The sequence below is a fragment of the Micromesistius poutassou genome, assembly GCF_964030765.1.
Source record: "Micromesistius poutassou genome assembly, chromosome: 8".
Taxonomy (NCBI): Eukaryota; Metazoa; Chordata; class Actinopteri; order Gadiformes; family Gadidae; genus Micromesistius; species Micromesistius poutassou.
The window spans coordinates 18,058,891-18,083,554 of record NC_140278.1 but is presented as its reverse complement, the minus strand read 5'-3'; the positions used below and the strand labels follow the sequence as shown (position 1 = coordinate 18,083,554).

The window sequence follows — 24,664 nt, the reverse complement described above, 5'->3', positions numbered from 1 at the left end:
CAAGATTTATAGGATCATATTTATTGTGAGCTTTTGCCAATAACGTAGCTACATGGACCAGAAATAATGTACAGTTTTTGCCAGGCATATACATAGTTATAGCTTTTTAAGCCATTCCAAGTTTGGTCCTTCTTTGTCAGATGGATGTGCGGGGACATCAGGCATATTTCCATCATCTCGAACAGGAACTAGATTGAAGAGAAAGGGTTTATTTATTGTGAATATGTGCACAGCTGAACTGCCCATTGTAGTAGCATGGAATGAAACAACAAAAACAGTATTGCATATAATATATCAAGCAATCAAACATCTCCATCGGTTGCACAGATGAAATGTTTTGATCAGGGACATCAGAAACCCATATATAAACGTCCACCATAGGCCTGTGTTTACCTGGGTAGTTGAATGGCACAGCCTGGTTCATCATCGATGAATATTTTGTCAGGGGACTCACAAATGGTAATATAACCCCTGTGGACCACAATAAGGTTAAATACATCAAAATATCGATCAATGCAGTTCCACTTTCCTTTAGAAGTATGTGGATGCACAATTGCACATAGTAATTCAACACAAATTTTAACACAGGTGATCATGCTACCATGGTGTTACTGACCTAAAATCCCAAGTCCACAGGAAACCACAATGACTGGCTCCTTATTCCACGCATTCTTCAGGAAAGCTCCAAACGCTGAAAGAAAACAAACCATTGACAGATCACTTTACGATAGTTGTGGAGACGGTAGGCTCTCACCGTTCCCCGGCGTCCAAGGTCACTATTTAGTTTCATGAGGAGTCGACTGGTTTGCCTTAAAACAATACCAAATAGTGTGTCCTTGTAATGCTGAAATTTCAACACAACGACCTTTTATGTGACATTGAAATACATCATTATACCCATACTAGGTCTTCATAAGATATCGAAATGTACACTAACCCGCCATGTTGTATGTAGTTCAGGACGCGCAAGAGCTTGTGGGGGATGTATGTTATACCCCTCCACGTATATTTGATGCGACGTGGAATAAAATATAACATGAATTGTTTTTGTTTCAATATTTATTTAGTAATTAAGCTCTTGTGGGCTCTTGTGGACATGTGGGCTTCCCAATACGACTTTTCTTAAGATAGGAAGCTTTATTCCAATTATACATAGTTACAAAGTAAATATGTGTGCAGTAAAAAAAACGAGGAATATGTATGTGATAATGTACATTTTGGTAACTAATTGTTTAAAAAAAACGCTAACAAAAAACCCAGACTAAAATAATCCATGCTGGTTTATAACTGCACGTCGTGAGCTGGTTTCTTGTTTACACTACACCGGAAGTCTACTCAACAAGGCTTGCAAAAGTGCACAGCGCGAACGGATGTTTTAGTTTGTTTTATGGTTTGGGTTTAATGCAATGTTTACGTTATCTAGTGTTATACATAGTAAAATACTATGATAGATGCTATGAACACATCATCACGGGATTTAATCGGCTAAACAAAATGTATGTTGCATTTTCGATTCAGGGCTAGCTGATTGCTAGTAGTATTTCTGATGACACAGAGCTCGTCTAGGTCATGGAGTCTGTCCAGTTTCAGATTTCCGTGTTTTTATTCATTTATGTTTAATGTACCCGCTTTTCGTCTTCCCTAACAGATGATGGAGGATTTCTCCGGTTTGGCGCTGCCGCCTCTATTTGGTGGGCACATCCTGGAGGCAGAGCTGGAACCTGCTGGTGTCGAACTAGGCCCTGGAGAGGTAACAACACAGTCCTACCTCCTCCAGTGGCTGGCCTACATTAGCCCTCTACCTACGCAATTACTAGGGTATTTCCTGTAGTACCAGCCCCTACCAAAACGCTATTGTAACCATTATCCATTGATGCAGAATCGCAATGCACGGTTTGGTAGTGTTAACCTATGAAACAATGGTTTGTCAAAAGGTGTTGTGGGGTTTGGCTTACGCATAATGTGTACTACTACCCTATTCATTTTGGTACGGAAATAAGGTACCAAAAGGAAATACCTTAATAACTCCCCACTTGTATTAATGATAGCAGGTTGAACTGGGCCCAGGAGACAGTGAGGTGTTGGATGGAGGGGTGCATGAAGATGAAGAAAAGAGGGCCCTTGATAAACGGAAATATTTGGCTTTGAATAAGAGGTGCAAAGATATTGAACAGGTTTGCAAAGTGCTTAGCATGCATGCCATGCATTTGATACATTTTATATTGTTTACTTGATTTATGCCTGTAAATGTAACATGAATTCGTTCCTAATTTGTAATCTTCCTGTTATTTTACCTGGTCAGGTAAATCAGAAGATCCTTGGTCGCCTACACCAAGTACAGAGATTATTACGGCGCATGAGGAAAGAGAGGCGGTATTTATCTTCATATTTTTTGTTTCTATCTAACATATTATGAAAATGTTTCCTTTCCCCACCTAATGAAATAACTCTTAACCCATTAGGTTCCTGATGAAGACTCTTGATACTCATGGGGATGATTACAGGAATTCTTACTTGACAATACTTCTAGAGGTGAGAACTGTTCAATAGACACAGAGGGGGCACAGCGTGGCAGCGTTTGACTCCCTGTGTGTACTGTGTTCGATGCTCAATGTCCCGGTGTACCTGTAGGCATCCTAGAGCGAGATGCCTAGTCCCTAAATGACATGGTTCAAGTATATATTATATCTACTTTAGAAATATAGATGCGTATTAAAATCTGACAAACATGTGATGTCATTGATGACATCACATGATGATGTGTTATTGATGGCTATCGTTGAAATTCAAATTTGAATCCTGTAAAGAAATTTATTCTGGAAACCCTACAAACCACTTTCTCTTTGAGTGAAGTTTTTTTTCATACATTTCTTTTTTTTTTATGATGGTTATTCTGTGTGAGAGACGTCATGTTTTTCTGTCTCAGGATGAATCCACCGTCCCTTTAGAATCAGCCGCTGGCCAGGAGGGGGACCGGATAAATGGTGCATCTGGTTCATCTGGTGCAGCCCAACATGGAGCAGGACCAAAGAAGAGGAGACATCGCATTCCAAAGCAGGAGAAGGATAAAGACCCACAGGTATGGGAAGAATCTTTAGAGATATGTATTGTGAATAATTATGATGACAATCATAATAAGAATACATTTTGTATAGTATTTTCTGAGTATTCAATTGATAAAGCGGGCTTCACTGTTTGCGAAGATCCATATTAGGAATCATAGACATGGTGCAAATTTCTGCAGAGCTGCCTGCGTTTATACTTCCAAGGCATGTTAACGTGTATAAAAAGGGCAGTATAGTATATCTGACCCCCATGTATAGAAACCACAGGATTTTTTTTTTTGATTAACTGTTAACTACGCTTCATTCACCTTACAGACTGAGCCTGATATCCCAATGTTGGATGAATCACCTTTTGGAGAAATACCAAGTCCTACTCCACTGTCTCACTGACAAGAGGTCCTCTCGCTAGAATGTCTGATTGTAAAGTTGAGATGCCACATATTCAGCCAGGTTTTGTACTTGACTAGTGGTCACTTCTTCCATTTGGATTTCATTGTGTACATATTTGTTTTATTAAAATGGATCTATGCCAAACATATTCATACCATTTGTGTTGATTTATGTCTACAAGCAGGTAATTGTTGGCAACAAACCAGTTATATGAGAATATGTCAAATGAAGTGCTGTTACATTAGATTGGGGTTGTTATTATTATGTTATCCTTGTGTTTGTACCTGGTCTGTGAATCTTTGTGTTCCCTAACTATTCTGATGTCAGACTAGGTACAACAAGTTATTTATGGAAATAATAATTTGGCTAGAATATATTGTTGACTGCAGATACTCTCATCATATAAAGCCGCATTCAATTTGTCACTAGCTAAAAATTTTACTTCCCTGATACTATCAATTTAGACATTTATATAAGACACTGTTTTGGGTCACTTTCAAAGGGTTTGGAAAATAATTTCTTCAAATATTTTTAAGAAAAAGCATCTACAATCTGAAAAAAAATGATCTCACAACTCAAGATATCTGATTGATGACTGATTGAATAATTCAGTGGAATAGTTACATTTTGTTGGGGTTTATTCCGGCGGATGTTTCCAAATGAAAACGGTCAGAGCTGTCCAATCACAGCTGCTAAATGGCACTTAGGGCGGAGACCAAACCTGGAGGCGTGGTTAAGCTACCGTCCATCTTTAGCTAGAGTACAGCGAGTTTATCGAAAAGAAAACACATTTTGGAAGTAAAGAAGACGTGTGGGAATTAGTTTGGGCTATAATTGAAAAGAGAAAAACGAAAACCCAGACCCTAGGTAAATGCTGGATACAAATGTGCATCTAGATGGTCTGGTTGAGCCAATTTCCCTTATTCCTTAATTGTGCTACCTTGCTAGCTAAGCCGCTAGCTAGTATTGTATGCAATTGCTAGCCTGTTAGCAATATTAGCTATTGGGTTGGCGATTGGCAACGATGATAAATGATACATTTCACAATGCATCAGACACAATTAAAATGCAATATTTCGACCCAAATGACTGTTGCAAGAATGTGTAATGAATCAACCAATCTGTACTTAATAATAGTTCAGCCATAATCCAACTACTATCGAGCGTAATGGACTGGCTACACTGGGTAGCATTAGCACCGTATACAAGGTGCATCCGTTGACAAGTATGCATGACAAGCGTCACTGTAAATTGCACGTTTAATGTTAGCGTACGGTATGGATAGCGGTTTAATTTAATACCCTGGAAGGGTCAATGCTTTGCACAATGCTAGGTTACATGAACACTGATCCACAACAACCCACGTTAACGTGAGATCAATCCTCTTGGTGTGAAGCGTGTCCATAGATGGGTGCTGATGTTTCATCGGCCTTAAGCATAATTCAAAGTTGTTAATGCTTTTCCCAGCTAAAGCAGTAACAGACGGAATGTGGACAGTGTCGTAGTGAAAGCCATGGCTGACAAGAGAAAATTACAAGGTAAGTCAATAGCACAGTGATGTTGCATGGAGTCCACCACGCTTTAATTCTTTACTTCGGAAACCATAGCTGCATGACTTTTTCTGGTACAGGATTTAAGGGGTTTATTCAGGATAATCTCTTTGATCCCTACAGGTGAAATCGATAGATGTTTGAAAAAAGTAGCAGAAGGTGTAGAGCAGTTCGAGGATATTTGGCAAAAGGTGAGGTATTAATAATGCATGCATTTTTTTTGTTTCCATGTATATTTGATTTTCAAACTTGAGCCAATGTGATTTTTAATTGCCACAGCTTCACAATGCAGCCAATGCTAACCAGAAGGAAAAATACGAGGCAGACCTCAAAAAAGAGATAAAAAAACTGCAAGTAAGAGGAGTTATCACCCATGGGATCATTTTGCTTAATTTGTTTTATTTTATGAACTAAGATGTGTATATCCATTTATATGAAACGTAACCATGTGTCCTCTTTGCCCCTGCCCAGCGACTGCGAGATCAGATAAAAACATGGGTGGCCTCAAATGAGATAAAAGACAAAAGGCAGCTAGTCGAAAACCGGAAACTCATAGAGACGGTAATGATCTTCTTTCAATCTTCACCAAATAGATTTTGTAAAATGACACACATCAGAACCAATTGTCTCATCTGCCGTTATGTGACTTGTCTCTTCAAAGCAAATGGAGCGCTTTAAGGTGGTGGAGCGGGAAACAAAAACAAAGGCGTACTCTAAAGAAGGCTTAGGACTTGCCCAGAAAGTAGATCCAGCTCAGAGGGAAAAAGAGGAAACGGGCCAGTGGTTAACGGTAAGATATTCCGTCGTCATTGGGCGCTTGGCTTTAAGGGTTAGGGTTATGCTCTTTCCTGTCATCGATGCTTCCATAAGCACAGCAGGGAAGTGTTATTGCAAAACTGGAACACTTACTGTATTTGTAATTGCATGTGACAAAAAAACTGGCAAATTGATGTCATTAGTAAAAATTTTAATTAATAATGCATGTTTACTTTCAATGTTAAGCCTCGTTTTTATGTAATTTTAGCCACAATTCGATGCAGACTGATTCAATAATAAAATATCAATTATTGTTCATAATATGAGGTTTGGCACGTTGGACTTAATTGGAATAGCTGTGTACAATTCTGGCCCTCACCTTCTCTTCCGATGTGTTCCCCTGCAACGTAGAATACGATAGACACTCTAAATATGCAGGTGGACCAGTTTGAGAGTGAGGTGGAGTCTCTCTCCGTGATGACGAGAAAAAAAAAGGGCGACAAAGAGGTAGGTGCTCCGTGTTCTTCTCGGTTGCCACTGTAAGACGTGTTTGGAGAATATGCCCTCAGTACAACTTTGGCCACCCTTCCTCCCAGAAGCAAGATCGCATCGAAGAGCTTAAAAGGTTGATCGAGCGGCATCGGTTCCACATTCGCATGCTGGAGACCATCCTGCGAATGCTGGACAATGACTCGGTACAAGTGGACTCCGTCCTGAAGATCAAAGACGATGTGGAGTACTACATCGACTCGTCTCAGGACCCCGACTTCGAGGAGAACGAGTTCCTGTACGATGATCTAGACCTGGACGACATACGTGAGTCTATCGGAAAGACCAGGCTGAAGGAGTTCAGTGGCTCTATGTTAATGACACAAAAGTGTAATTTTTGTCTTCTACTTACCCCATTGGCTGTATAGCTGATGGCAAAATAATGCACACTTTTGGAATAATGAGTAATTCAGCCACACTACTTTTCCATAAATGTATTTGTTGGCAAACAAGCTAGAAGGAGGTAAGTAACGCCCATACAACCAAACCGGCCTGACAACCTGCTTGAGATAATTGGAAAGAGTACATTGTGGGGATGCCTTCTCTTTTTGCCATTTGCTATGCAGTCTCTATGTTGAGCAATATTTAAACCATTATGATAATCTAATGGCGGTTTGGCCTCTTAGTGGGGGCCTGCTCGGGATCAAATCTCAGTTAATAATCGTGCCTTTGCTTTATTGTCTCTGGCATTCCTCGGCTGTTGCAGCGCTTGTGGCCACGTCTCCATCAGGCCAAGGAAATATTGAGGATGAGATGTTTCTCAACTCCAGCAGTACGCCCACTTCCACCACCTCCTCCTCACCCATACCTCCCTCCCCGGCCGCCTGCACTGCTGTAAGTTCATGCAATCCTCCCTTTGCTTGGGACGATTCCATCACTTTGGTAAGGGGGTAAAGGGTTTGGGTCTTTTGAAATTTGTTTGTGTGTGATCCACCAATGTGTCTTTGACAAAAGATCGTTTGTGGAGTGGATTCTCATGAGTCTCTTTCTTACAGGAGAACTCGGAGGACGATAAGAAACGAGGTCGGTCGACAGACAGTGAAGTTAGTCAGGTAAGGGGCATCTCATCTGTACTGTGTCATTTGGTTGGTCCGCTATAGTCATTGTGAAAGAAAGGAAGCAAAGCATATTCTCTGTAGAACAACATGTATGCTATACATGTAGCATTCTACATGACTGTAGCTTTCCTTAACAGGACTCAAGCTTGTATTTATTTAACTAACCGTCCTTTTTCTCTGCATTGTAGTGTGTTGCAGTGAAGTTGTCTTACTGTAGCCAACGTTCTTTTTAATTTCAGTCGCCTGTGAAGAATGGCACTCCTTCCCTGTTGTCTTCCTTCTCTTGCTCCTCCACCTCCGGCTCCTCCTCCTCCTCCTCCTCGCTGGTGTCCATGGCGAGCATCGTCGGAGGCATTCCCGTGGTGCCCACGAGCAACAGCCTGATCGGGAGCTTCAGCAGCGCTGTGCAACAGCACCAGCATCAAGTGTCGCAGCAGCAGGCGCAGTCTGCGAACCAACAGCAGCAGCCATCGCAATCCAAACCCTCGGTCCCCTCCAGCAACACCCCCAGCCCGCCCAGCCACCCACTCCTACCGGTCTCGGCCCCCATCCCCATCCCCAGCACCTCCAGCCTAGTGGCGGCCCTCCCCCAACCCATGCCGTCCTCGGGGTCCGCTCCCTCCTCCAGTTTGGGACTTGGGCTGGGCCTGGGTTTGAGCAAAGTGGGCATCACGGGGACCAGCAGTGCCAACCAAATGTCCGGTCTAGGTCTGAGCAGCATGCCTTCGGCGCTAAACACGATGGCCGGTCTCATTTCGGCGTCCACCCCTACCCCGTACGCTCAGGCAGCGGCATCGGGGGGCCTGGGCCTGGGCCTGAGCAGCAGCAGCCTGTCCAGTGTTTCCATGGAGAGCAGCCCTTCCATCCCCACCTCTGGCTCCAGTGGAGTCACCACCAACGGCGCCGGCACAGGCCTCAGTTTACTGGGCTCCAGCCCGGCGCACGGCTCTCTCAGCGGGGGCCTCCTCGGCCTGGTCCCTGGGCAAAACGTGGCCCCCGGGTCCTCACAGCAGGTGACCCTCCCTCCCGTCAGCGCCGCTCCCGGCGGTGGGGGCATGGGCATGCTGGGAGGCAGCGGTGCCAACGTGGGCGTGGTCGGAGGAGCGGTGCTCAACGCGGCCCCTGCCAGACCCCCTAGTGGACTCAAGCAGAACGGAACCACAAGTGAGTGGTTCATTCGTGTCTTTTTGTGTATTGTCTGCGTTCCGTCTCATAGTGGGATAGGTCGCCTGACTTCTCCCCTCTCGTCTCCCAGGTTACAGCGCAATTGTAGCAGAGAGCTCCACCGATTCCAATCTAAGCACACCGAGCCAATCACAAGGCAGCCAGCCTTCGTCGCTAACGTCCTCGACCAGTCAGCCGTGAGTTTACTCCAGCGTCGGTTGCTGCGTCGCTGTTGGTCTCTAACCCATTACCGTCCAATTAAAGAGTCCTTGTGTATTTATGGCTGTCCCCTGCTGTTGCTTTCCTGGCCCCGCAGAATGGACAACGGCCCGAGCCTCATCAGCTCCATCACCCTGCCGCCCAGCTCTCCCTCCCCCTCCTTCTCGGACAGCACGCCTGGCGGAAGCAGTCTTCTGAACGGACCCCACTCCTACTCGCAGACCCCCGAGGTCCTCAAAGTGAGCAGGAGGGTGGATGGGTGGGCCAGGCTGCTCGGTGCATGGTTCAGGGGTTTCAGTCAGATATCACCACCACTACACATGCAACAGGATCAAATGTACGATACGATACAACTTTATTAACCCCCCGTAGGAGAAATTTGTTAAATGTGACTGACAGGTGCACTACATACAGTGTTGTGGGGACAGAGTACACGTAAAGACCAGGATAACATTGTGAGGTTGCACCACTGCAGAGTGAGAATAATCTGGGTCGAGTGCATTACCCACTATGGTGAGAAAGTCAGAGTATATGATAGCTGACCAGTAGGCCCCAGCAGCCATAAGCGCTAAGCCACATCTTATTTTTAGCTTGTAAAGCAAGATGCAGCTTAGTGGTCCCCAAATACACTTGAGACCCCGTACACCTTCTATTGACAAGCCATCATACAAGTGTTTAGGTAGCCTTATTTGGGCATGGGATGTTTTAAATGTTTTATCTGAAGACCTTTTCTTGCTATGTATGTCGCTGAATAGTGTTGCTGTGATGCTGTTGCCACGACAATAACGTGCTGGCCCTTGACCCCCCCCCCCCCAGCTCCCCACAGACCACCGTCAGATGCTGATGGAGTGCCGGGTGTCAGCAGTGGCGGGAGAGCCGCCCGGGACCACGGCCACCAACACACGCAAACGAAAGCAGTGTCAGGTAAAGACACACGGACACATGCATAAGTACACGGACCGTCGCATACGTGTGGGACGCCGAAGTGTGTTCATTTGCTTCTGTATCCCACTCTCTGATTCCCCCCTCTCTGATTCTCTTCCACACCCTCTCCCCCTCTCCCTCTCTGAGACCTGATTGGTGTGTTGTTCTTTCTGTCGTTTTCTCCTCCCCTGTTTCAACCCTTCCCTCTCTCTCCTCCCTCGGGCTCCAGGCTCCTGAGGCACTCAGCTCTCTGAAGGCCATGGCCGAGCGGGCAGCGCTGGTCTCAGGCCTGGACGGAGAGATCCCCAACCTGCATCTCACAGATAGAGGTCAGCACGGGCCACCGCCGCACTAGTGACAGTCACAGAACAGATGTGTGGCATTTCTTTAAGGACAAGAGGGACTGAAAATCGACTCGGTTGTCATGTTCTTCTGGGGAAATATTCGCAAACATGGTTGCATTAGTCCTGGAATATTCTCACAGTAATCCTGAAATATGGATGGCAATGCAATGAGGGGCAATGCAGCACACCCATCTCTCAGTCCAGGTGCATTGTGTACTACAAAACTGTTGGGATTAACAGTTAAATCCACTAACATTGAACAACATTTCACATATCAATTGAGTGTGGAGCTGAGAAAAGACGCCATCAGGTGTTGATCACATGGATCTGACGCCCAGCTTCCCTTTCTGCCTGTAGATATCTTCTCTAGTTCCTCTGCAGCCCCCGGCACCCCGGCGGCCCCCCAGCCCTCCCTGTCCGAGGTCAGCATCCCCCCGTCGCTGGGGGTGTGCCCACTGGGCCCCACGCCGCTCCCCAAAGACCAGCTCTACCAGCAGGCCATGCAGGAGTCGGCATGGACACACATGCCCCACCCCTCGGACTCTGAGCGGATCAGGTGAGCGACCATGTGACTGGTGATGAACCCTCTGTTCACTAGGATACATACAAGTCTGAATGAATAGTTGGTTTGTTTAATACATTCATGAGGGCAGGGCACTGTAGTGGAGAGGGTGTTTTACTCCAAGGCAAGAAGGTTTTGCGTTCACGCCTGATGTCCACAGCCTACATGTAGGCATCCCTGAGCACAAGGCCAAATGCCAATCTCAATGAGTTGTTTAGGTTAAAGCGTCTGATTGGTAAAGGTAAATAAATACATGTCACTTGATCCAAGCTTTCATCCAAAGCTTCTCCTACAACACCGTGAGTGCATCCCTCCTTAGCGTGGCGTGACCCAGGGGGGTCAAAGCCCTAACCCTGGCAGCGGTCACTGGACGGTGCATTGTGTGTGGGACGGCTGTGTGACGACTGTGTTCCCCCTGTGTCGTTACAGGCAGTACCTGATGAGGAACCCGTGTCCCACACTGCCCTTCCACCACCAGATGCCACCTCACCACTCAGACTCCATCGAGTTCTACCAGAGGTTGTCCACGGAAACGCTCTTCTTCATCTTCTACTACCTGGAGGTAACGCCTGCCCCCGGCCCACTCACCCTCCTACTGGGCTGTTCAGTTGGGCCCGTCCTGTCCTTACTCAATTTAAACAACCTCTCTTAAAGGAATAACAAGCCCTAAAGTAACATATTTTAGATGTGATGTAGTCGGCTACATAGGATGCTATGGATGGTGCTCTATGGGTAGAATGCATACTCATGTTTGCATATTCATGAGTCACCCGATATTGGCTGTTTTGGGTAACCAGGTTACCAGTCAAACATTCTGGCTCTCCCCGCCCCCCTCCCCCAAATGTGATTGTAGCGAGTGGGAGTGGCTTGTGCAACAATTCAGCGAGAATGCACACGGCAAGCTCCAGCTGGGGGGGTTTGGTTTCCCGTTGACTCTGTGCCTTCCTCCCTCCAGGGCACGAAGGCTCAGTACCTGTCTGCGAAGGCGCTGAAGAAGCAGTCGTGGAGGTTCCACACCAAGTACATGATGTGGTTCCAGAGGCACGAGGAGCCCAAGACGATCACCGATGAGTTTGAACAGGTGCATCTCCAACCTCCTCTCTTCAGCCCCCTCTGTCCAGCTCCCTCTCTTCAGCCTCCTCTCTTCAGCCTCCTCTCTCCAGCCCCCTCTCTCCAGCCTCCTCTCTCCAGCCTCCTCTCTCCAGCCTCCTCTCTCCAGCCTCCTCTCTCCAGCCCCCTCTCTCCAACCCCCTCTCTCCAACCCCCTCTCTCCAACCCCCTCTCTCCAGCCCCCTCTCCCCTGCTCAACATGCTTCCATGTGGTTTGTCTGCATTCTTGGCACACAGGCAATGCAGTGATGGCCTTGGTTACACTTGCCTTTTGTGATCGGATCTCAAGACTCTGCCTGCCACTTGAATGGGAACTCTGTGACCAGATTAGCTCTTTATAGACCTGACTGTATTCCATACCTTCTGTTCTAGAACGACCCCCCACTTTCGCAGGCCGAGTCCAGCGACAAATCATTATTTTAAAAGCATCATTCATCTCCTTAGATGGTCTTCTGTTCTACAAGGGTATCATATGACATAATTTAAAATGTTGTTTTTATGGTTTTGGTGAGGTTAGGACGGGGCTCATCTTCCACGAGCAGCTCTTCTCTACAGCTCAACACCGCCACCATCAGTTAAGAGAAAGACACGCATGCACATTTTTTTGGGGGGGAACCACTGAAAAAAATGTATGTGTCTAAAGGCCTCGGTGAAGCAGAGCAGGGGCGTTATTGAGCCACCACGTCCCCACCCCATTAAGCCCAAAAAATAGACTTTAAAAAATGAGAATTTTTTATACCCTGGTAGGACAGAAGATAATCTAAGGAGAACAATCATGCTCAAAACGAATGAGTTGTCGCTAGACTCACACACCAAAGTATAATATATAAACAGGTTGTCTGACAACTGAAGCTATGCAATACTGTCAGTAGTATATAGAGCTATGGTTAAATACATGTTCAGATATTTTGTTGCCACTAATTATTGAAATACTTCCTTGTAAAACGTTGCTTACAAGATGAAGTCTTTTTTAGCTTGAGCAACAAACATAGTGTTCAGAAGAGAATAGTGGTTAAAGTTAGTAATCATGTTTAACATTAATTTGAGCTGTGTAGGCCATAAGGCATTTCTTTATATGAAACAAACACATTCCTCATTACTTGTAGTTTATTTATTTTTATATGAACGGTAATATCAAGAGTGGCATGAGCGTACAATTCAGGACTCGGTTTTAGTCATGTAGTTGTGTAATTGGATGGTGGCCACCTAGATGTGTGCTGGATAGATCAGTCTACCAGCCTACCCAGTGGACTGTAGCAAACGTTGCTCATCTAGTTGGACACGCCCACCTGTGATGTCATAGCAGACTGATTTTCAAAACGGCTTGTAACGGCTAATCATACCACACCTGGTGGCATGTCATGGGACCTTTAATACGTCCTGGTGGGATCGCTGCACAAAAGTCACATTGAAAAGACAAGTGTAATCAAGTCACGATTTAATTCATAAGTCTGCGTCCTCTACATAAGCTCTCATTAGTAAAGGGGTACACCTTGGATACACATTGTACAGATAGCTAAATAAGAAGTTACCGCCTTTTCTTTTTTCAGACGACTAGTGAACACACCTCCTGTTTTCTTTAGTCTGCTGTTGAAGTGTAGCAAACGTTTAAATGTTTGCTAGAATCTCAATTGAAGCTCGGTTAACTGTAGCCTGCAGCACAGTAAATTCACCAGTGATTTTCAATGTCATGAGGACAATTGTGTGAGTCATGAATGCTGCGGTTACCCAACCATGTGTAGGCCTTAATGGGCAGCTGAAAGACACCCTATCAAATTCAACTCTGATCTGGCGGACACCCCCCCTGTCTGAATTGAATTCTATAAGGATCAATGTAAATGTGACCGGAGAACCCTCTTTTCCCCTTTTGGGTACAACCAGCACTATTGTAACGCTATTGTAAGGTGCGTATGGGGCTGTGGTTTTTCCGTGCGTCCACTATTATTGACGGTGACGTTGGCACTCACTGACACTGCTGTCCTCTGCACCGTCTCCTTCCACCCTCCAGGGCACTTACATCTACTTTGACTATGAGAAGTGGGGCCAGCGGAAGAAGGAGGGCTTCACCTTTGAGTACCGGTACCTGGAGGACCGCGACCTGCAGTGACACAGTGGGGCGCGAGGAGGGCATGTGGGGCGAGGAGCCGTGCTGCTGTTGACATTCCGAGACTGTCCTCTGTACTGTGGATAGAGATTGATGTGTAGTAGAAGAGGCCTCCTAGAAGGGGGGGGGGGGGGGCCCGAGGGTGTCTGTACAGGCTGCGTCTTCCACGTGGAGCCCCCCGCCAACCCCCACCGTAGCGCATTACTCTTGGCATGTGCCCTGTGGGTTTGAGCAAAAGAAGCCGTGCGCTCCGTGTGGGCCGGGGGGCGGGGGGGGCGACGTTGGGAGTTCTGCGTCCGTGCCTGTCTGTGTGCACACTCAGTATGTGGCATAAGGAAAGCCTAGCCCATGCATGTTTCTCATGGTATGTTTTAGTTTTATTATTTCCCCTCCTCCCCATTTCACCAAGACTCTGTACCACCACCACCACCGCCAACATCACGAGCCTGGAAGCCCTTGACCCGATACAAAAACAAGCATTGGATTCAATTCACGAAACAGTCTCAGCGCACCTCATGTTTACCGTGATCTGGTGAAGTAAAATGGGGAACTGTGCAGTGGACATTTTGACATGGTGTGTAGAAATGGCTTCTTTTTAAGATCCTCTGATGCCTGTAGAATATGGTCACTATTGGATATAGTGAGCGATTATCAATAGTTTTATTGACTGTCTTGGTCGATAAAACACTGAGATTGACCACAGGGCCTCTCCCTGTGACAGGGAAAGAATCCTTATTGGACATGGATTAAATTGCTATGCAATTGAACTGGTCTCTGACTCCCTCTCTCTTTTCAAATAAATGTTTTTAAGTTTACCTGTATAAGAAAAATGCATCTTTATGGGGCATTCATGTTTGTGAAAAAATAAAATTGTAAAATAAATCTTAACTTAGGGTTTGTTCATCTTTTACTGTACTAATTATTCAATTGAGGTTTTCACGTTGGAAGTCGATAGTGTCACAGCCATTCCCAGTTTTGTGAATGTTATTTGAACCAAATCACCTCTTTTCCATACACGGATGGTGTTTTCTGTATAGAATCAGATTTGTTGCAGCTTTCAATCATGAAATCCTTGTTTTAGTCACCTCATCCTATTTACATCGCTGTTATTTTTTTCACCTAATTAGTATAAGTGAGACCTACCTAATTAATGGTGGTTTCACATGGTTTAGTGAGTAAATCAAACCCCCAGACTGCAGTAACTAAGAATGGTTCGGTTTACACTGCCACGCATATCTTAACCCTTCGGTACAGATTCAATCTCAGCTTGGCTTTTAAAGTATCTACTGCAGTAAATGTCAATTAAATATATATCTTGCTGTAAAACCAGCCCTTAACATTAAGTTTTCACAGGTAGTAAAATATGTGGATAAAGCAAAGCAATTGCCTTTAATAGAATCTATTTTTGGGCCTTAAATAAAAGGTATAGTCAGATTAAATGGCTAAACTGAATTTCGACAGATTTACAATTTCTCATATTTACATGTCGAGGTTCTGCATGGGAGACTTCATAATATGGGTTACAAAGTATTGTAACATTTCAATAAATGCTTTTCAGAACTAAATGTGCTGTTTGTCCTTGATTCAAAACACACACCTCTTCTAGTTTACACTCTACTACGTTCTACACTCTAGAACTGGAACCCCCTAGTGGGTCTGTGTTTTCCTTGGCTCACGCATCATTCTCACCCCAAACCAGTTTGCATGCCTGGGTCCACAGGCTTAAGGGGAGGATGTGAGGGGCCAATCATTGAATTGAATTTAAAAAAGGTGTCGCTGTTTAACTCAAAGATCCAGTACGGTTGGGCATAGCACGGCTGCATCACAGCAAGGTCCTGGGTTCGACGCCCACCGCTGCCACCAGGGATGGAGGTTCTGTGTTGGCGGCCATTTGACCCTGGCCTCTTTGTGGAGTTTGCGTGTTCTCCCCGTGTTAACGTGACCCTACTTAAGAATGGACTTGGTTTTTGGACTAAACAGAGGGGAAGGTTTGTGTAAATCATTTTATTTATTTAACCTTTATTTAACCAGGTAAAAGACCCGTTGAGATCGAGATCTCATTTTCAAGGGCGACCTGGCCAAGAGGGCAGCAGCACACGTCGTCAACATTATAAAATACAAAATACATTACAAAAGACATTACAATATTACATTATATTAAATAGGGCCATGTTACAATAGAGGTTAAAACAAAAAGTGCAGGGAGCAGGAGGTCAAGGTGTAAATCATACCAGTGTTTCCGACACATAGGCCAATGTGTGACGCTGCGCCACAGATTGAACAACGAGCGCCACAAATTGATTCCGCTTTTCTTATTTATTTTTACTTGAACGCGTTTTTTAAATGTAACTCCGCCAGCCCGTATTCGCGCCCCCGTAATGCTGCCAGTCCGACATGTTCCCATTCCGACAATCCTGTGCGCGTATGCAAATTAGCCATGTGCGCCAAACAGAAGAAGGGCCCTATCTTGCGCCCGGCGCAATTGACTTTCTCTACACCGACGCATATGTGTCGTTGCTAGTTTGCACCCGGCGCAAAGCTGATTTTCCCCCGCAGCAACCAGGCACCACTACACTTGCATGTTAAATATTATGATGTCAAAGATTATGCATACGTGTGAAACTGCATAGAAATAGCGTGTGGATTGTGGAAACATTTTTTTTCCATAGGGCTGCATGAATGAACATGAATGAAGTATAGTAAGCTATGCCATGCGTTAAAATAATAATAATAATAACAATAATACATTCGAGAAAGTATATTCCAGGCTTCCAAAACAAAATCTAGTTTTAGGGTAAACGATTGGTTAAATGATTTGGGAAAGAACAGCTGATACAGCGGTAAATTGTAGGCCTACTTTTAAATCAATGCATCTGCAAACACCGTACAGCAAACACATATGTTCTTGACAAAGACATCGTGTACAAGCCCATTACTTTTAGGATTGATGAGTATTTGATCGTGAGAAAACATAGTTTTACCGCGAGTGAGTGTTTAAAATAATGAATGAATGCGGGTGATGCTTGGTGCGCGTGTGTGTGCACGCCCATCTGTCTAAACACACGCAAATTAAACACGTAAGTGTATGAGAAGGAAATCGAGTCAGTCGACCTGCGATAAGCAGCTGATTCTAACGAACTCGTCTTCGAGATGGACGTGTTCTAACGCATTTTTAATCAATGAAATGTTAACACAACAGTATATATCTGACCATTTAATTTTCGGGGAATTTTAGGGGAAGCCGAGCTTCCCTTGCAGTCGAGAAGTCGCCACTACGAAAGAATGCAATGTATCCAACTAGCGGGATCTAAACAAACGAAGCTCCAGCGAATTACTACAATGCAGAAGTAGTGGAGAATGGCGAAACACAGCAACTCTAGCCTACTCTCAACCAAAATAAAACTAATCGCAAACCTAAGTTAGGTTACTTTTTAGCAGGATGGAAGTGATGCTGATGCGGCTCTCAGCTGTGCCAGAGCGTTCACAGTTGCTAGGGAGACCACCTGCCGTCGCCGCCCGGTGCAGCAGTGTGAACTGCCCCGTTTTTAGAACGTCTCAGCCCGTCTCGCCGCAAGGAGTTGCGAGTTGCAAGCAGTTGCGTCGCGAATCTTTGGTCTGAATTTCGATCATTTTTGATACGTCTAAACGTAAAAAAAATTATTCTATAAAAAAAATTATGAAAAAAAATTATATAAAAAAATATATATATATAAAAAAAATTATTAAAAAAAAAATTATATAAAAAAAATTAAATAAAAAAAAATTATATAAAAAAATTTATAAAAAAAAAAAATTATGAATTAAAAAAATAAAAAAAATTGGACCTGCGCACAAATGTTTTTTTTTGGACCTGCGCGCGCATCCTTTTTTTGACATGCGCACGCGCATCTTTTTTTGGACCTGCGTGCGCATGTCCAAAAAAAGATGCGCGTGCGCATGTCAAAAAAAAGATGCGCGCGCATCTTTTTTTGGGATCTGCGCGCGCATCTTTTTTTTGACATGCGCACGCGCATCTTTTTTTTGACCTGCGCGCGCATGTCCAAAAAAAGATGCGCGTGCGCATGTCAAAAAAAAGATGCCCGCGCAGGTCCAAAAAAAGATGCGCGTGCGCATGTCAAAAAAAAGATGCGCGCGCATCTTTTTTTGGGATCTGCGCGCGCATCTTTTTTTTGACATGCGCACGCGCATCTTTTTTTTGACCTGCGCGCGCATGTCCAAAAAAAGATGCGCGTGCGCATGTAAAAAAAAAGATGCCCGCGCAGGTCCAAAAAAAGATGCGCGTGCGCAGGTCCAAAAAAAAACATTTGTGCGCAGGTCCAATTTTTTTTACAATTATTTTTTTAATTAATAAAAATTTTTATATAAAAAAAAAAATTATAAATTTTTTTATATAAAAATTTTTTTTCATAATTTTTTTAGATATATATTTTTTTTATATAATTTTTTTTTTCATAATTTTTTTTACGTTTAGACGTATCAAAAATGATCGAAATACTTTATTTTATTTTAGACTTGTTGAATGCATAAATGTTTGCTGGGAGTGTTTATTCGGTTACACCACTCTAAAATAAGTCTTCCTTGAAATCACCATTCCTCTAATGATTATGTTTTCATGTCGAAATGAAGTCACGTCGTGACTCGACGTCGACTGGACTTGTTCGCTTCGACGCAGGTCGAGAAAATGTTTGCTGGGAGGCCACACAAGTTTCAAATGCGCTAATTATGTAATGAATAGGCATATAAAACCCTTCAGCCAAGTGATCACTGCAAATCGATGTTAAACCCCCCTTTAAGACCAACTAGGTCTACTGCTTGGCACGCATTATTTTTGTGCAGCAGCTATGGACCTGTCTTTCTTTAGGCTTAGGCTACTGTCTCCGAGTGCGTGTCGCTGTTTAAAACCTGACGAGGTGTTCACCAATGAGCTAGTTTACCACGAATCTGGAAAAAATGAATAAAGACAGCGAGGATGCAGGGAGTTCAGCAAGGCTACAGCTGAAGATCAAGGTAAATAGGTGCTGATATATTTTAAACGTCAGCATTAGAGGAATTTACGTGTTCCCCGATGGACAAATTTAACGCACAACTGTGTGTTTATGCTGAGACTGCTTTGCTTTTTGCTACCTGTGCGCCGTGCGGGCTTTGCGCACCGTCAAGGGAAAGAGGCGGTGGTTGAAAAAAATATTTCGACCGCTTATTAAGTTCACTCGTTGCTTATAATGGTTTATTCGTTTCCCAGTATTTCATTACAGTATTACCAGTACAGTATTTCACACTGCCAATGTGGCAGTTCCATGCGCAACGGGGATTTATAAGGCTAGTTTTACCGCGAGTGAGTGTTGAAGAATGAATGAATGCGGGTGATGCTTGGTGCGCGTGTGTGTGCGCGCCCATCTGTCTAAACACACGCAAATTAAACACGTAGGCCAAGTGTATGAGAAGGAAATCGAGTCAGTCGACCTGCGATAAGCAGCTGATTCTGAACGGACTCGTCTTCGAGATGGATGTGTTCTAACACATTTTTAATCAATGAAATGTTAACAACAGTAGCCTATATATCTGACCATTTAATTTTCGAAATTTTAGGTGAAGCCGAGCTTCCCTTGCAGTCGAGAAGTCGCCACTACGAAAGAATGCAATGTATCCAACTAGCGGGATCTAAACAAACTAAGCTCCAGCGAATTACTACAATGCAGAAGTAGTGGAGAATGGCGAAACACAGCAACTCTAGCCTACTCTCAACCAAAATAAAACTAATCGCCGCCCGGTGCAGCAGTGTGAACTGCCCAGTTTTTAGAACGTCTCAGCCCGTCTCGTCGCAAGGAGTCGCAAGCGAGTTGCAAGCAGTTGCGTCGCGAATCTTTGGTCTGAACTGGGCTTTAGCATTATAAGCAGTGGCGGTTTTAGGCACGGGCGAAAAACGAGACACACGAGAAAGAAAATGATCCGCATTTTCTATTAACGATAATGCCCCCCCCCCGTCAACAAATCCGCCACACATTGCTACCTAGGTCTGTGGGAAACACTGCATACTAATGAATACCAGACATTTATGAAATGGCTTTTATTAACAACCACAAATCAATATGTAAAAATCACAAAACAAATTACCATAGACGGTGTGGGTGTGTGTTGGGTGGGCATGGGGAGAGCATAATGTCCAAGTCATTTACAAATCAAGCAAATACCGTCACTCACAAAATCTTACCCATGGCTTAAAAACAAAAAATGACACAAAATAGACCCTTATTCCTTCTTCACCTTAACAAACTCTGACGTGTTGGAAAAGTATTTCTGGTTGGCCTCAGCCACCTTCTTCTCCGCTGCCTGCGGGTTCACAATCTCTAAGCCCTAAAGAAGAACAACAACACCAACAATGCCTTTAACACACAATCTTAAAACAAACACCAACGTGTGGATGAGAGTTTTTCTGAGGAAAGCTGTAATACCTGAAGCGGAGTGAAAGCCACGCTGGAGCTGATTCCTGAAGAGCGGTCTCTGACGGTAGACTTTCCCCCGTACGTCATGCTCTGCTTCTGCAACGTCCTCTAGAAAGGGAGTCACACACAATACCATTTGTAGAACCATTACTACGATTGGCGCGGTTTTCACTCCTCGTCTTTTTGTTATTCTCACTACTATATTGTTTTTTGGGAGGTTCTACTACACATCTGATAACTAAACACTTTAGAATCATGCCGTCTCTCGGTGATGAGACAGCGAGCCGTGGTGGTGGTGCTCCGGTGCCTTTACCTGGAGGGACTTGGAGATCCGGGCCTTTGTGGCCTCGTTGACCTGCGCCTGCCTGACTCGCCCGCTGCCACTCTTGCCCAGCTGTCCGAGACTGAAGCCCAGGTCCTCTTGGTAGGCATCGTCTTCAATCTACAATGAGATGGACACAGCCAGTCAGAAAGGTTTTGTTTGTAGTCGTGTGCCAATGGCTTGCAGGAAGAACGTAAGGTCACTCTGCGCAGTGGCTGATAGTGGGTCCTGTGTACATCCAAAGCACTCAATGCATGACGTTCTGTCATAGACGGAAACAGTAAAGACTACCAGACAACTTGCGAGTTGGAGCCACACAAGGAAGCCCTTTAAATTTTCCCAGAAAGGGAATTAGGAGTGTTGTAGGACCATTTATAAAGCACATTGTTGAAACCAGTATTTTCTTCTTTTTTTTTTCAACACCTCACAACACACCTTTTTTCATCACCTCACAAAGACCATGAAAGGGATGCAAGATAATGAAAATAAAGCTCAGTTTCAGACTACTGCTCACCTCTGCAAAGGTCATCCTGTTGGCGTGTTTCCGGATCTCCGTCAGGCCCAGGCGCTCCTTCATCTTACGATACCTACACAAGACCAGGGCCTTCAGTTTGATTGGCCAACACCACTCTAATATCGTTGATTGTGCACTATGTGAACCGCAGCCCTGATGTGGTGTACGGTGGTTCCTCACCTCCTTCCACCTCTCTTTTTCCTCTGGCCGTCGAGCGGGGCTGGCAGGGGCTTCACTGTCTTCACTGGGGGAGGCTCCTGCCATTTGTCAAACTTCCTCTCTATCTCCTCCTTCAGGTCGTAGCCAACCTTGAGAGACGGTAAGGGATTAGCAACGTAGCTTCACTTACTGGTCACTAATCGAATTAATCTTCTTAGACACGTCTGGCTGACCCTTACCTTTCCTACACCACTCTCATGGAAGCTGTCCACCCGGGCGGCAAGAGTGCACTTTGAGGCCACCAGGCGAGCCGCTTTCCTCCTCAGATCCTTAAAAAGGGGAAACAATCATGTACAGACGCAGTTAGCCAAATGGGCTTCAACCTCGTATTAAGAACAATTACATACAACCAAGAAAACGAATAAGTGTTCCTGCAAGCCCCTGGCCCACCGCTGCATCACCACTCGTGTACTCACAGGGGGCAGCGACTGCACCACGTCACAGTGGTAGATGTAGCCTGTGTGGGGCAGCAGGGAGGTGCTGCTGAAGCCAGACAAGGTCCTCCTCTGGGCTCCCAACAACATGAGGTTACAGGCGGGCATCTTCGCCAGGTTGGTCAGGCCTCCGGCGATACCTAAAGTAAAACAACCCATGGTCAGCGAGATCACTTGGGCACAGACAATTCTGGGGTATTAGATAAACGTACAGTTAATTTGGAAGGACTGGATGTTTTTCTGTAGCACTCACCCATGATCTTGGCAGCCGTTGACGCTCCGACGATGATGGACACATTAGGGGCGATGAAGGACATCCTGGATTCTACGTATTCGTAGATCTGGTGTTTGGATTGGTTGAGTTCCAGGGCCATGTCACAGGCCTCCTCCAGTTTCTTCAGTTCGTCGTCGCCAAGCATGGTCCTACATTATGACGTAATAGATTAGTTGCAGTGAACAAAACTATCTTTGACTTGAAACGTCCTCCGACCATGCAGCATGTCGTTGCTGTATGACATTTAATAGAATGGGCATATGGAGAGGTGACCATATTGATCTTTGGTTGACCCCTCACCCCTGTGTGGTAGACGCTGTGACGCTGACCACCATGATCGTGGCGTTAGTGAGGATCTGCTGCAAATTCTCGTTGTTCTTGCACTTATCCAAATTGTTCCCAAGTTCCTACACAGAACAGAACAGAGGAGATGGAACTTAATTTACCCAGACAGGTAATACATTTGAAATATTTGATTATTTTCCCCTTGACATTGATCAGGCATCATTAGTGTAGTGTATTAGGGTATCCGAGGGCCCATATCGGCCTGCAGAACCATGCTGAAACATTATTGGGCCCTGGAAGCGGCTTCATTTACTACCATGGCTCAGAGATCACACAGGGGAATATAAGCTTGGTATATGTATGCTTTACTGCTTCAGGACACTTTTTAAAGTACATCTTTACAGGGAAAAGCAAATATTTCAGGGATAAGGTATTATAAAGAATAAAGAGTGCCTTTCACTACTCTACTTAAAAACAAATTGTCTTAAGTAGCAACAGAAGACAACCATCACACTTACTTTGACCGTCCGGACGTAATCCAGAGAGGATGGCACAAGTGATTCGAGCTCTGGAAACCTCTTTGAGTATTTGTCCCGGGTAAACTTGTGAATGATATCTTAAAAGGAAAAAAAATATGTTAAAAATAAGCTTATACTGAGGATAAAACAAAACAAATCTACAAAATCTATTTATTAGGACACCGCCAACAAAGATGTTTCAACATTCACTCACTCAGTTCATTTTCAATCTCTACTGTGAGGTTATTGGCTGCAACGATCAGTCTGTATTCTGGGTCTGACTCCACTGGGCCCATAACTTAAGAAAAAAAAGAAACATCAGAGAGAATAAAACAATTAGTTGTATTGTACCAGTAACAAAACTATTATCAAGAGCTGGGGAAATGCACTCACCTTCTGTGCTTTTACGCTGCTTTCCAACATAGATTTTGATTTTGTCCATGATTTCTGAAAACTGAAAACATATTCAAGTGTTACTGCATCAAATATTTCTGTAATCTTACATTTACCAGAGACGATGTGCCCCCACCAAATTATGTTCAGAGACAACTTATTTGTCTTCCCCAATATTTCAGTGTTAGGTCCAGCCATGATCTAAGAGTTGCACTTGACGTTTACAACAAGCGATTCTCCCAGCTCACCTGCTTGCTGTCTCGGAGCTTGGCAATAGATGATACACTCTCGGTCCCGGCGTAGTCCAGCTCCATCTCCTCCGGGATGTCTTCCAACATGCCTTCGGCTTTGCATTCTCCGCCCTCGCCATCACTATCTCCCTCCTCTGTTCCTCCATAGAGGTCGTCTTCGCCTTCCTCCCCGGCCTCCTCAAGATCCGCGAGTAGCTCGTCCGCCAGAGACATCTGTGGCAGATTGGGAGTTATGAGTGATGAACGACACAGCCGCAAACAAGCTCAGCTTACATTGTTTAGTCGCACTTACACTGAATAATTCTGTAAAACGCTAATCAATCATATTGCAAAGTGAAGATAATGTCGTAGATGTAGCCAAGAAACAATAAATAGAAATAAACTTAAATAGTTTACAAGATAGTTGCAGGACACATGTTCACCACACTGATACTTATATTAACAGCCTTGATTGACTGGAATCGCTGCACATTGATTAGCGTTGTTAACATCGTTTATTTAGAGGAGTGTCTTACCTTGGGGGTTTAGGGTTTAAAATGCAAACCAACCCCCGTTTAGGGTACGTAGAGTAAGGTAAGGTGTCCAGGGGGAAATATATCGGTTGTGTTTCAAGCTGCAGCGCTTTCCTTGTTCGGCATTTGTTCGTTGGTCGCGGGTCGATGACGTTATAGTTTGATCTTCCTCATTGGTTGCTGACGACTTCAAAGTTTAGCGCCACTAACTTACCGCCACCTACAGGCCTCTTCGGTTGAGACATGTACAAGTGTAGTAAATAATCAAATATATTTAAAGAAATACACTAAATGAACTTGACTGTTTCACAGTTTTAAGTTTTTATTTACCCTTGTTTATACAGTATCCCTTGAAAACCATTCTTAAACAATACAGGTTTAAACCAACATTATATAACAGACTAAACAAAGGGACTAGTTGGTTGTCGACAGCAAGATGGATGGTTATTAGTACAAAATGAGGAAAATGAACAGATACACCAACAAATGGGAGTTATTTACTAATGAATGGCATCCTTTTTCATGCTAAGCTACATACATTTTCATTGAACAAAGTAAAATAATAACAAGACAGCTAGAAATCCATTGACGTCAAATAAAATAAGACATTACACGACATATTTTCATACAGAATGGCATATTTTAACAGATGGAATTATGCAAAATACTTTTTAGCAAATAGGGAAAATAGTAATTCATTTGTAAAG

At 44.3% G+C, this 24,664-nt stretch overlaps 4 protein-coding genes across 7 annotated transcripts; 2 read left to right on the top strand and 2 right to left on the bottom strand.

Annotated features, from left to right (window-relative positions):
• ndufa3 (NADH:ubiquinone oxidoreductase subunit A3) lies at nucleotides 1-972 on the bottom strand. The gene is made up of 4 exons (XM_084471151.1): nucleotides 938-972; nucleotides 617-691; nucleotides 394-471; nucleotides 1-188 (listed from the first exon to the last, which is right to left on the bottom strand). Exons 1-4 carry the CDS (start codon nucleotides 942-944, stop codon nucleotides 97-99), a joined length of 252 nt encoding a protein of 83 aa, XP_084327277.1. The 5' UTR covers nucleotides 945-972; the 3' UTR covers nucleotides 1-96.
• Nucleotides 973-1,330: 358 nt separating this feature from the next.
• Nucleotides 1,331-3,603, top strand: tfpt (TCF3 (E2A) fusion partner). Of its 2 annotated transcripts, none has more exons than XM_084472289.1 (7): nucleotides 1,331-1,496; nucleotides 1,649-1,750; nucleotides 2,052-2,174; nucleotides 2,303-2,373; nucleotides 2,463-2,532; nucleotides 2,927-3,079; nucleotides 3,381-3,603. In XM_084472289.1, the coding sequence occupies exons 2-7, from the start codon at nucleotides 1,649-1,651 to the stop codon at nucleotides 3,453-3,455; spliced, it is 594 nt and encodes a 197-aa protein (XP_084328415.1). In that variant the 5' UTR covers nucleotides 1,331-1,496; the 3' UTR covers nucleotides 3,456-3,603. The 2 variants fall into 2 exon arrangements, with proteins under 2 accessions (XP_084328415.1, XP_084328414.1); XM_084472288.1 differs by having other exon boundaries at nucleotides 2,049-2,174.
• A 583-nt stretch (nucleotides 3,604-4,186) lies between these two features.
• cnot3a (CCR4-NOT transcription complex, subunit 3a) lies at nucleotides 4,187-15,276 on the top strand. 3 transcript variants are annotated; one of them, XM_084472066.1, is made up of 19 exons: nucleotides 4,187-4,322; nucleotides 4,923-4,993; nucleotides 5,129-5,196; nucleotides 5,285-5,359; nucleotides 5,477-5,566; nucleotides 5,667-5,795; nucleotides 6,173-6,268; nucleotides 6,361-6,577; nucleotides 7,017-7,192; nucleotides 7,306-7,362; nucleotides 7,608-8,532; nucleotides 8,624-8,729; nucleotides 8,849-8,990; nucleotides 9,568-9,675; nucleotides 9,905-10,004; nucleotides 10,377-10,575; nucleotides 11,011-11,143; nucleotides 11,537-11,662; nucleotides 13,700-15,276. In XM_084472066.1, the coding sequence occupies exons 2-19, from the start codon at nucleotides 4,969-4,971 to the stop codon at nucleotides 13,796-13,798; spliced, it is 2,871 nt and encodes a 956-aa protein (XP_084328192.1). In that variant the 5' UTR covers nucleotides 4,187-4,322; nucleotides 4,923-4,968; the 3' UTR covers nucleotides 13,799-15,276. The 3 variants fall into 3 exon arrangements, with proteins under 3 accessions (XP_084328192.1, XP_084328191.1, XP_084328193.1); XM_084472065.1 differs by having other exon boundaries at nucleotides 6,358-6,577; XM_084472067.1 differs by having other exon boundaries at nucleotides 6,358-6,577; nucleotides 7,017-7,144; nucleotides 13,700-15,275.
• A 4,568-nt stretch (nucleotides 15,277-19,844) lies between these two features.
• prpf31 (PRP31 pre-mRNA processing factor 31 homolog (yeast)) lies at nucleotides 19,845-24,101 on the bottom strand. The gene is made up of 14 exons (XM_084472136.1): nucleotides 23,961-24,101; nucleotides 23,443-23,658; nucleotides 23,195-23,255; nucleotides 23,016-23,099; nucleotides 22,802-22,899; nucleotides 22,299-22,405; nucleotides 21,978-22,147; nucleotides 21,707-21,864; nucleotides 21,470-21,559; nucleotides 21,252-21,379; nucleotides 21,072-21,144; nucleotides 20,549-20,677; nucleotides 20,245-20,343; nucleotides 19,845-20,146 (listed from the first exon to the last, which is right to left on the bottom strand). Exons 2-14 carry the CDS (start codon nucleotides 23,656-23,658, stop codon nucleotides 20,042-20,044), a joined length of 1,518 nt encoding a protein of 505 aa, XP_084328262.1. The 5' UTR covers nucleotides 23,961-24,101; the 3' UTR covers nucleotides 19,845-20,041.
• Nucleotides 24,102-24,664: the final 563 nt, after the last annotated feature.

Coding starts and splice junctions, on each gene's coding strand:
- ndufa3 (XM_084471151.1), bottom strand. Junction 472..616: donor CTGTGGACTTGGGATTTTAG/GTCAGTAACACC, acceptor TGTGGTCCACAG/GGGTTATATTACCATTTGTG. Junction 189..393: donor TGTGCCATTCAACTACCCAG/GTAAACACAGGC, acceptor TCTTCAATCTAG/TTCCTGTTCGAGATGATGGA.
- prpf31 (XM_084472136.1), bottom strand. CDS start 23,658: ATGTCTCTGGCGGACGAGCTACTCGCGGATCTTGAGGAGGCCGGGGAG. Junction 23,256..23,442: donor AGCTCCGAGACAGCAAGCAG/GTGAGCTGGGAG, acceptor ATATGTTTTCAG/TTTTCAGAAATCATGGACAA. Junction 22,900..23,015: donor AGAGATTGAAAATGAACTGA/GTGAGTGAATGT, acceptor TTTCCTTTTAAG/ATATCATTCACAAGTTTACC.
- tfpt (XM_084472288.1), top strand. CDS start 1,649: ATGATGGAGGATTTCTCCGGTTTGGCGCTGCCGCCTCTATTTGGTGGG. Junction 2,374..2,462: donor CGCATGAGGAAAGAGAGGCG/GTATTTATCTTC, acceptor TTAACCCATTAG/GTTCCTGATGAAGACTCTTG. Junction 2,533..2,926: donor ACTTGACAATACTTCTAGAG/GTGAGAACTGTT, acceptor TTTCTGTCTCAG/GATGAATCCACCGTCCCTTT.
- cnot3a (XM_084472065.1), top strand. CDS start 4,969: ATGGCTGACAAGAGAAAATTACAAG. Junction 10,005..10,376: donor CCTGCATCTCACAGATAGAG/GTCAGCACGGGC, acceptor TTCTGCCTGTAG/ATATCTTCTCTAGTTCCTCT. Junction 10,576..11,010: donor TCGGACTCTGAGCGGATCAG/GTGAGCGACCAT, acceptor GTGTCGTTACAG/GCAGTACCTGATGAGGAACC.